We start from the raw sequence: 12,092 nt of genomic DNA on the forward strand, positions 1-12,092 counted from the left end.
TATGAATCCTCTACCCTGGGGGAAAAACTGTTCATTCAGTTTATCCTGCCCATCAGTTTCAGGTACACATCAAAAAGGTCACTGTTTAGCCTTCAATGCTGCAAAGTAAAAAGGCCCAGCCCATCCATCCTCTCCCTATAATGCAAGCCCAGGTAACATATGGTGCATCTCTTCTGCACCCGTTCCAATTTAATGACATTCTTAACTGCCAGTCAGGCCGCAGATCCACACGAGAATGGCAGAGAGCAAGGACCAGCTCGTTCATGCGAGCTGAGCGAAGGTGTTCCACAAAACGATTGCCCAGTCTGCGTTTGGTCTCGCCTATGTATACGAGTCCACATCTTGAAATACAGATACAGTAGATGAGGATGGAGGAGGTGCAAGTGAACCTCTGCCTAACCTGAGAGGACTGTCGGGGTCCCTGGACAGGGTCGACGGAGGAGGTATAGCGACAGGTTTTGCATCTACTGTGGTTGCATGGGAAGGTACCTGGGAATGGGGTGGTTTGGGTGGGAAGGGATGAGTTAACCAGGGAGTTGCAGAGGGAATGGTCTCTGCAGAAGTCGGAAAGGGGTGGAGATGGGAAAATGTGGCTAGTGCTGGGATCCTGTTGTAGGTGGCGGAAATTTCAGAGGATTATGTGTTGTATGCGAATGTTGATGGGTTGGAAGGTAAGGACTAGGGGTACTCTGTCTCTGTTGTCACTAGGAGAGGGGGAGCAAGGGGTACTGAGGAGACAGGAATGAGGGCCTCGTTTATGATGGGAGAGGGGAACCTCCATTCCCTAAAGAATGAGGACATCTCACATGTTCTAGTATGGAACACCTCATCTTGAGCACAAATGTGGTGTAGACGGATGAATTGAGAGTAAAGGATAGAGTCTTTGCAGGAAGCAGGGTGGGAAGAAGAATAGTCAAGATAGTTGTGGGTCAGTGGGTTTGTAATAGATGTTAGTCAATAGTCTATTTCTTGTGATGGAGTCTGTGAGATCAAGAAAGGGGAGGGAGATGTCTGAGATGCTCCCAAGTCCGAGTCAATTCGGAGCAGCCCGGTACAGAACGCGGCTGTGAAAATAAGGTATTTAAAAACCTCAGAACCCCTAGAAACCTCAGTACCCCCAGAAACCATAGTAAGAAACTCACCTCTAGGACGAGGAAATCCAGGACCCACATTGTTATCCCGACGGGTCGCACATGGAGCCGCACGGAACTGCTCAATATCGGACGTGGCTGCGAGAAACTGGCTTGTGAATACTACAGCACCCTCACCAAAATCCCGATGGAGCTGGGCAGAACAGCCCTCTGGATCACCACTCCGGAGGGCAGGAGACGGAGCAAGCGCCGGGAGTGAAAGCAGAAACGTGGCAGGCCAGTGGGGGTGCAGGACAGGCTACGGAGGGCTCCACAAAGACCATCGCTCCCAAGCGTCTTTCTCGCAAATGTCCGGTCACTCACCAACAAGCTGGATGAGGTAAGGCTCTGGATCAACACCCAGCGATCCCTGAAAGACTGCTGTGTGCTGATCTTCACAGAGACTTGGCTCAGCGCACTGGTTCCCGATGGGGCTGTGGACCTAACCAAACGGTCACTACATCGTGCTGATAGAACAAAGACTCCGGTAAGAGCAAGGGCGGCTGGCTCTGTATCTATATCAACAATGACTGGTGCACCAACCACACTACAGTAGAGAGCTACTGTTCCCCAGACCTGGAATACCTACTGATTAAATGTAGGCCGTTTTACCTGCCTCGGGGATTTACTGTGGTTATCATCATGGCCATATACATCCCACCACAGGCTAATGCTAACCTAGCGCGAGCACAGCTGCACTCGGCCATCAGTAAGCAGCAGGATGCTCACCCCGACGGTGCCTTCTTGTTGCAGGGGACTTTAATCAGGTCGACCTTCGAGCTGCACTCCGTAAATTCCACTAGCATGTGCAGTGCCCTACCAGGGGCTCAAACACGCTGGATAAAGTGTACACCAACATCAATGACGCTTACAGAGCTCTCCCCTGCTCATCACTGGGACAATCCGATCACCTCTCACTGTTTCTTCTGCCTCCATACAAACCCCTCATCCGCAAGACCAAACCTGCAATAAGGACGGTCAAAATATGGCCCAAGGATCCCACCCTACAACTCCAGGACTGCTTTGATCGCACCGACTGGGACATGTTTGCACAACAGGCTACCAGTGGTACAGAGGTAGACTTGGAGGAGTACACATCCACTGTGCTCTACTACATCAACTGCTGTGTGGAGACTGTCACAGTGGACAAGCAAATAAAGATGTTCCCAAACCGGAAACCCTGGATGAACAAGGAGGTTCAGGATCTGCTAAGGGCACGCAACAATGCCTTTAAATCCAGGGACACTTCTGCCTAAAGTGCTGCCAGGTCGAACCTGAACAAAGGCATAAAAATGGCCAAAGACATCAACAGGCAAAGGGTGGAAGACCACTTCAATACCGCGGACACCAGAAGCATGTGGCAGGGTGTCAGGGACATCACTGACTACAAGAGCAGCCCCTTCTGCCCCCATGGTGATATCAGACTGGCCAACGAACTAAACACCTTCTTTGCCCACTTCGAAACTGGCAACACCACCAGGAGTGGAATAACCCCAGCCATGGCAGAGGGACAGGCCTTAACACTGAGCACTCAGGAGGTACAGTGCGCTCTGCGTAGGATCAATCCACGCAAGGCTGCAGGCCCGGATGGAGTCCAGGGAAGGGTACTAAAGGACTGTGCTGTACAGCTGGCGGAGGTATTCACGAGAATCTTTAATCTGTCTCTATCTCTGGCAACCGTCCCCAAGTGCCTGAAAACAGCCACCATAGTGCCGGTGCCGGTGCCGAAAAAGTCTAAAGTCACCAACCTGAACGACTACCGCCCGGTTGCCCTAACTCCAGTACCAATGAAGTGCTTCGAAAGGCTGGTCCTCTCCCACATGAAATCCAGCATCCCTGCCTCACTGGACTGTCATCAATTTGCATACAGGGCAAATAGATCGACAGAGGATGCCATCTCTCTGGCTCTTCACACTGTCCTGACCCACCTGGATAGACAGGGCACGTACGTGAGGATTCTCTTCATAGACTATAGCTCTGCATTCAATACGGCCATCCCCACCAAGCTCACCACCAAACTCCACCAGCTAGGCCTCAGCTCGCCGATATGCGATTGAATCCTGAACTTTCTGACGGAGCAACCGCAGGCAGTGAGACTGGGTCCGCACCTGTCCTCCACTATCAACCTGAGCACCGGCACACCACAGGGCTGTGTACTAAGCCCCATGCTCTACTCCCTCTTCAATCACGACTGTGTTCCTGCATTCGACACCAACACCATCGTGAAGTTTGCAGATGACACAACAGTGATTGGGCTGATCACCAACGGCGATGAAACAAAATACAGAGCGGAGGTGCAGAACCTGGCGGACTGGTGCGCCAATAACAACTTGTCACTAAACACCTCCAAGACCAAGGAGCTGATTATTGACTTCAGGAGGTCCCATAATGGAGAATACGTCCCAATCTCCATTTACGGGGAAAGTGTGGAGAGAGTGTCCAGCTTTAAGTTTCTGGGCACTCACATTTCAGAGGATCTCACATGGTCCACCAACACCGCTGCGCTGGTCAAGAGGGCACAGCAACGACTGTTCTTCCTGAGGACTTTAAAAAAAGACTCGTCTGCCCCAACAGCTGATGACTACCTTCTACCGCTGCACCACAGAGAGCATATTAACGTATGGCATCTCTGTGTGGTATCTCAGCTGCACGGAGGCGGAGAGGAGAGCTCTTCAGCGCGTCGTCCACAGAGCGCAGAGGATCATTGGGACACAGCTACCAGCCTTGGAGGGCATTTACCACACACGGTGCCTCAGGAAGGCCGTCAGCATCCATAAAGACTCCTCACACCCTTGTAACGGACTGTTCGAACTACTTCCCTCCGGCAGACGTTACAAGGCCTTCTACGCCCGAACCTCCAGACTCAGAAACAGCTTTATTCCCAGAGCTATAGCGGCTCTGAACCGGCCCTGCTGAGTGACCCCCCATCCCCCCTGGACTGTCTCCCTCAGATGGTCACGTCGCAGTTAATTTATATATTTTATTTTTTTGACATCGGTTGGAAGCTGCATACTAAATCTCGTTGCACTGATGTGCAATGACAATAAAATATATTATTATTATTATTATTATTATTATTATTATTTAGTGAGAAATGTCCCTACAGACAAAGTCAAAATCAGGTGAGGAAGGCAAGGGTCAGAAGGCAACTAAGGGTTGTATTATACTCAGAAGGTGATTGAAATGTGGAATATAACAACATATGCTGAAAGGGAATCCAGTTTTGACCATTTTGATTAATTTATGTTCATTAAAGGCCATCGGGATGAGGGAACATGGGTCCACAAGGGATATTTGGGCTCTCAAGACTCAAGAACGTTTAATTGTCATATGTATCCGCAATGGAAAAATGACATTGACACTTGCTGCAGCTACACAGTAGCACGCAGATCATAATTAATAATTAAACGTACATTAAATTAGTAACCACATTACGAGGTAACCAAAATTGTGCAACAACTGAAATCCATAATGCTGCCAAAACCTTGGTGAACAGGAAATCACTGAGGTTGTGTCATGTTTAAAAGCACTATAATTACGGTAAAGAAGCTGTTCTTGAAACTGGTGACCATGATTTTCAGATTCGTCAAATTTCATTCTGTTGGTAGGAGCAAAATGTGTTCACAACCAGGGTGTAGTGGGTTTTAGCAATATTAGCCGCACACTCCCTCTCCCCGGGCCGCACACTCCCTCTCCCCGCTGCCCCGGGCCGCACACTCCCTCTCCCCGCTGCCCCGGGCCGCACACTCCCTCTTCCCCGCTGCCCCGGGCCGCACACTCCCTCTCCCCAGGCCCCACACTCCCTCTCCCGCTGCCCCGGGCCGCACACTCCCTCTCCCCGGGCCGCACACTCCCTCTCCCCGCTGCCCCGGGCCGCACACTCCCTCTCCCCGCTGCCCCGGGCCGCACACTCCCTCTCCCCGCTGCCCCGGGCCGCACACTCCCTCTTCCCGGGCCCCACACTCCCTCTCCCCGCTGCCCCGGGCCGCACACTCCCTCTCCCCGGGCCGCACACTCCCTCTCCCCGCTGCCCCGGGCCGCACACTCCCTCTCCCCGGGCCCCGGGCCGCACACTCCCTCTTTCCGGGCCCCACACTCCCTCTCCCCGCTGCCCCGGGCCCCACACTCCATCTCCCCGCTGCCCCGGGCCGCACACTCCCTCTCCCCGGGCCCCACACTCCCTCTCCCCGCTGCCCCGGGCCGCACACTCCCTCTCCCCGGGCCCCACACTCCCTCTCCCCGCTGCCCCGGGCCGCACACTCCCTCTCCCCGGGCCCCACACTCCCTCTCCCCGCTGCCCCGGGCCGCACACTCCCTCTCCCCGGGCCGCACACTCCCTCTCCCCGCTGCCCCGGGCCGCACACTCCCTCTCCCCGCTGCCCCGGGCCGCACACTCCCTCTCCCCGCTGCCCCGGGCCGCACACTCCCTCTCCCCGCTGCCCCGGGCCGCACACTCCCTCTTCCCGGGCCCCACACTCCCTCTCCCCGCTGCCCCGGGCCGCACACTCCCTCTCCCCGGGCCGCACACTCCCTCTCCCCGCTGCCCTGGGCCGCACACTCCCTCTCCCCGGGCCCCGGGCCGCACACTCCCTCTTTCCGGGCCCCACACTCCCTCTCCCCGCTGCCCCGGGCCCCACACTCCATCTCCCCGCTGCCCCGGGCCGCACACTCCCTCTCCCCGGGCCCCACACTCCATCTCCCCGCTGCCCCGGGCCGCACACTCCCTCTCCCCGGGCCCCACACTCCCTCTCCCCGCTGCCCCGGGCCGCACACTCCCTCTCCCCGGGCCCCACACTCCCTCTCCCCGCTGCCCCGGGCCCCACACTCCCTCTCCCCGCTGCGGAAACAAAGATCCGATCTTTGGCCGGAAGCAAGATGTCGGGGTCGCTAAAATAGGTCCAATAATCACTCATGAATCCGCCCATGAGCGGACAACACGTTTGCGTGAGAGTAACCCATCTTGCTCTGCTCTAAGATCTTTGGTGTTCATCGGCTCCTGAGAAAGGGCAACTATGGTGAGCGGGTGGGTGCAGGAGCCCCGGTCTATCTGGCTGCTGTGCTCGAGTATCTGACGGCTGAAATCCTCGAGCTGGCCGGCAACGCGGCCCGGGATAACAAGGAGAGCCGCATCATCCCCAGACATCTGCAGCTGGCCGTCCGCAACGACGAGGAGCTCAACAAGCTACTGGGAGGGGTGACCATCGCTCAAGGCGGGGTGCTGCCCAATATCCAGGCCGTGCTGTTGCCCAAGAAAACCAGCGCAGCCTCTGGCACCAAGAGCAAGTAGATCAGCGAAACCTCAATCTAACGACCCAAAGGTTCTTTTCAGAGCCACCTACAGTGTCTATCAAAGGGCTGAGCACCGGCTGGGTATTTCCGTTCAGAGGACCGCTTCGTATGTCTTGTGTGGACGCGCGTCTTGTTATAAACCACCCGGGCTAACACTCACACCCCGTTACGTCCTCGTGAATAAAACCATCATCTACAGCAAACAACGATCCACTACTGTCCGGGTTCCTCCACTGTCCCCCATTCTCATGTTCGCCAATTACATGTTTAGTTCAGAGATACAGCGCAGAAACAGGCCATTCGGCCTGGCGATTCCACGCCGACCAGTGATCCCCGTACACTAACACAAGCCTACACTCACTACGGACAATTTACACATTTTACGGAATTAATGTAGGAAGGCACAACATATGCTGGTTTACATCGAAGATAGACACAAAATGCTGGAGTAACTCAACGGGACAGGCAGCATCTCTGGATCGAAGAAACGGGTGACGTTTCAGGTGGAGACACTTCTTCAGCCAGTATCATGTTCTCTCCCAACGAGTTCAATGGGGCCCGAGTGGGGAACTGGGGAATTTCAGAAAGGTCGACAGTTCCAGACTATCAATCCGCAGAGAGTTAACATTTAATCTACAGTAATCTGTGTTACAACGCCAAGTACTCAATACTCTGACTGATGAAGGCCAAAGTGCCAAAAGCCTTTTTGACCACCTTATCTACCTGCAACTCGACCTTCAAGGAACCATGCACTTGTACTCCGAGATCCCTCTGGTCTACAACACTACCCAGAGGCCTACCATTTACTGTGTAGGTCCTGCCCTTGTTCGACTCCCAAAATGCAACACCTCACACTTCTCTGTATTAAATTCCATCAACCATTCCTCTGCCCACCTGGCCAATCGATCATCAGCAAACTTGCTAATCTTGCCCTGTATGTTCTCATACAAATCATTGATGTAGATGACAAACAGTAACGAGCCCAGCACCGAACCCTGTGGCACACCACTAGTCACAGGCCTCCATTCTGAGAAGCAACCTTCCACAATCACCCTCTGCTTCCTTTCATGGAGCCAATGTGCTATCCATTCAGCTATCTCTCCTTGGATCCCTATAGATCTAACCTTCCAGAGAAGCCTACCACCTTTTTCGAATGCCTTACTAAAGACCATGTACACAACAACTTCAGCTCAGCCTTCATCAACCTTTTTGCTCACGTCTTCAAAAAAATCAATCATATTTGTGAGACACGACCTCTCACGTACAAAACCATGCTGACTGTCCCTAATCAGTCCTTGCCCATCCAAATGCCTGTTTATCCTATACCTCAGAATACTCTCCAGTAATTTACCAACTACAGATGTTAAGCTCACTGGCCTAGAGTTCCGAGCATTTTCACTGCTGTTATTCTTGAAAAGAGGCACAACATTTGCCACCCTCCAATCCTCTGGTACCTCTCCTGTATTTAAATACGACTCATACATTTCAACTGGGCCTCCCGCAATTTCCTCTCTAGTTTCCTGCAATGTCCTCGGCTATATCTGATCAGGCCTCGGAGATTTGTCTACTTTCAAACACGACAGTACCTTCAGTACTTCCTCGACATTACCTGGAGTATTGTGTGCAGTTTTGGTCCCCTAATTTGAGGAAATACATTATTGCTATTGAGGGAGTGCAGCGTAGGTTTACAAGGTTAATTGCTGGGATGGCGGGACTGTCATAGGCTGAGAGAATGGAGCGGCTGGGCTTGTATACTCTGGAGTTTAGTAGGGTGAGAGGGGATCTTATTGAAACATATACGATTATTAAGTGTTTGGACACGCTAGAGGCAGGAAACATGTTCCTGATGTTGGGGATGTCCAGAACCAGGGGCCATAGTTTAAGAATAAGGGGTAAGCCATTTAGAACGGAGATGAGGAAACACTTCTTCACACAGAGAGTTGTGAGTCTGTGGAATTGTCTGCCTCAGAGGGCGGTGGAGATCGGTTCTCTGGATACTTTCAATAGAGAGCTAGATAGGGCTCTTAAAGATATCAGAGTCAGTGGGTATGGGGAGAAGGCAGGAACGGGGTACTGATTAGGGATGATCAGCCATGATCACATTGAATGGCGGTGCTGGCTCGAAGGGCTGAATGGCCTACTCCTGCACCTATTGTCTATTGACAGTAACCCTGACTGCTCTCATGACACTTCCAGTGACTCCTCCAATTTCCTCCTTCCTACTGTCTTTCTCCTCGGTAAATACAGAGTTTTTAGTTCCCGAAACTCCTACAAGGATGCACTTGATCCCAGCTGCCCGGCACATATGTTCTTCTAATTCCCGTTGACTATTTGAGGGTCTGTAATACACCCCCAACATGGTGATCATCCATTTCTTGTTCCTCAGCTCCATCCATATAGCCTCACTAGACAAAATGTCCATAATGTCACCTCTGAACACAACTGTGACATCCTCCTTAACCAACAATGCAACTCCCCCAACTCTTTTTTCCTCATCTGTCTCTCCTGAAGTTCCTGTACCCCGCAACATTGAGCTACCAGTCCTGCCCCTCCTTCAACCAGGTTTCAGTTATGGCTCCAACGTCCCAGTCGCTCGTACGTATCCACGCCCTAAGCTCATCTGCCTTACCCGTCAAGCCCCTTGCATTAAAATACCTGCAGTTTAAACCAACCCTCCTTCCTCGCTCTTCAGATTTTTGCCTATTCTGTCCATTAACCTTTCCCGCACCACCATCCATACCAAACTATAGCCTCTCCTGTGCCTCTGTCCTGCATGAGATCCCACCCCCCTGCCAATCTAGTGTAATCCCTCCCTCCTGTGTATGGAGTTGGAATCGTTATGTGCTGTTCTGGTCATCAGACTACAGGAGAAACTGGAATACGCAGGGGAGATTCACCAGGGGAGATTGTTGCCTGGGATGAGGCGGAACCTGATAAAGATATAGTAAAAGATTATAGGGACAGAGATAGCATGGATAGTGAGAAACCTTTCCAAGCCTTTCCTGATTAGTTAGGATGTCAAAGATTATGGGGAGAAAGCAGGAGAATGTGGCTGAGAAGGAAAGGTAGATCAGCAAGGATTGAATGGTGGAATAGTCTCAATGGGCTGAATGTTTTAATTCTGCTGCTATGACATAAACAAAGGCATGTGAAACTAGTGAGCATCGCTTCCATGGGAGGACGGAGAGGTTTAGAGGGTACGTGAGGATTATATTTTCATCCATTGGCTGATTGCAATGTGAGACAGTGCCTGAGAATGTGGGGGATGCAGGTACACTTTAAACATGTGTAAAGTATCTGGATGAGTGCTTGAAGCATTACGGTGTAGATTGTTACAAAACAACAGATGATAAATGGGATTGGTGCAGAGGGTCCTTGATGGCCAGCATACTGGGCCACACAGACTGTCTCTGTGCTGTACAACTCCATCAGATGTCATTACAGAGGATGCAAGGAACCTCTTAAAATGGCTGTTGATCAGGAACTGGAAGTGAGGGGAATTCAGGAAAATTACACTAATCATTTAATTGATAGTAATCTGATGCGACACATGAGCAAACATAACATTCTTGCTGACAACCAACATGCATTTAGGAGGCATAGATCATGTGAGTCTTAGCTTATCCTGACGAGAAATGACCTGGCCAAGCACCTTGATAGTAACGTAATCACGGATTTAGTTGTGCTGGACTTTTCTAAAGCATTTGATGTCATCCCACACCAGAGACTGCTTCGGAAGCTTGACTTCTATGGCATTCGTTCCAACACGAAACAATGGATTTCCGGTTTCCTGACAAAACGTCTTCAGCGTGTGTCTGTGAACAGAAAGAGCTCCAATTGGCATCCAATGTTGAGTGGTACACCTCAGGGCACAGTAATTGGCCCACATCTATTTTTGCTTTACATAAATGACATCCATGAAAAAGTCACAAGTACGACCAGACTATTCGCTGATGATTGTTTGCTGTACCGTCCAATTAAGTCAGCTGATGATGAAGATGCTCTCCAAAAGGATCTCGATACTATGGTTGAGTGGTCACAACAATGGGGCATGCAGTTCAACCCTTCCAAATGTGAAACCATGCGTGTCACCAGAAAGAGGAATCCAGGCGAAACATCTTACAATATACTTGGTGCCACCCTTGAAGAATCCAAACAAACCAAGTATCTTGGCATCAAATTGCAGAATGATCTGCGTTGGAATGGTCAGACTCATCATGCAACGGTGAAAGTAACAGGTGTCCTAAATTTTCTGAGGCGCAACTTTCATCATTGTTCAACATCTGTCAAGGAGAAGCTGCACTTCACCCTCGTTAGACCTCATTTGGATTACGCAGTTGCAGCATGGGACCCATACACAAATAAAAACATTTCTTCCATCGAACGTGTCCAAAGACAGGCAGCTCGATTTGTTACTAACACCTATGAGAGAGAAGCAAGTGTCACCAAACTTCTGAATTCTCTGGGGTGGAACACTCTCCAAGACAGACATGAAGCTCACTGTTTGACCTGTTTTTACAAAATGTTAAATGGTCAGCTCGACATAGACTACAAGACCTACACCAAACCCAAACCAATTAGGAGCAGACAAGGGCATTCAATCCAATTTGTGATCCCAGCTACAAAGACAGGTGTGTACAGCAATTTGTTCTTCCCCCGCACAATTAAAGCATGGAATAATCTCCACCCTACTGTAGTTACCCAACCAGATGCAACTAAATTTAAAGTAGCTCTTTCTTCCCAATAACCTTTTCTGGCTTAAGTCCTCCCTCCACCACCTCCAGTTTAAATTCCATTTGGAATATTTTGGAGGACCATGAAACCAAGATCCAAGAACCAAGGGAATTGTTTACAAACCCCATATTGGAGCTGACACTGACAGGTGATTGGGTCATCTTCTCTTCATCCCAGTGGTGTACAAGAAGCACCTGGTGAGTAGATGGGTGCCTTGTTTTTTTAAATAACCAAGCGTACACAGATTGGGGGAAGGTTTCCCCCCTTAAGATAATGAAGGAGGACAATGTTTCCTAGGTTTTCTGAAAGGCAATACATGTTTGATCAACTTCATCACTTCTTTGATAAGCAACATGTATTGTCGTTCATGAGGCAGCAGTGGGTGTACTCAGCAGGCATTTGATCAGATGCCAGATCAAAGGTTATTGTGGAAAATAAAAGTTCAGAGATTGGGAGATGACGTGGGTGTGAACAGAAGCGAGTGGACATGAATTAATCTTTCTCTGGTTGCCCACTGACATGAGTGGTATGTTACAGTGATTAATGCCCAGGCCCAAACTTCTTAGAATTAATGTGAATGACTTCTCTGACAACCAAAGTTTTGATAACTGTATTACTGATAATATAAAGAGAGCTAGGAAAGTACTTTGTGAAGGGTACATAAGGAGGATACAATGTTCTATATATGTGTCAGGTAAATGGGCAGAGATCTGGCATATTTTATCATCCCCACGTCCCCTTCACTACGTACTTTCCTACTTTGTACCATCCGTAAATTCAGTAATCCAACCTTCATTCTTCAGTGAAGTAATTGAGAGGAATTGCAAGAGGTTTGAGCCCAGACATTGATATATTTCCGTTGGAACATGGGTAGAGCATTGGCAGATGGAATGAAATCCTGACAAATGCATTTTAGGATGTAAAATAAAGATGGGTCAT

At 50.4% G+C, this 12,092-nt stretch overlaps 1 protein-coding gene across 1 annotated transcript; it reads left to right on the plus strand.

Moving 5' to 3' along the window:
- Window positions 1-653: 653 nt before the first annotated feature.
- Window positions 654-6,468, plus strand: LOC116968412 (histone H2A type 1-like). The gene is made up of 2 exons (XM_033015188.1): window positions 654-671; window positions 6,106-6,468. Exons 1-2 carry the CDS (start codon window positions 654-656, stop codon window positions 6,415-6,417), a joined length of 330 nt encoding a protein of 109 aa, XP_032871079.1. The 3' UTR covers window positions 6,418-6,468.
- Window positions 6,469-12,092: the final 5,624 nt, after the last annotated feature.

This window comes from Amblyraja radiata, chromosome 45 (genome assembly GCF_010909765.2).
Source record: "Amblyraja radiata isolate CabotCenter1 chromosome 45, sAmbRad1.1.pri, whole genome shotgun sequence".
Taxonomy (NCBI): Eukaryota; Metazoa; Chordata; class Chondrichthyes; order Rajiformes; family Rajidae; genus Amblyraja; species Amblyraja radiata.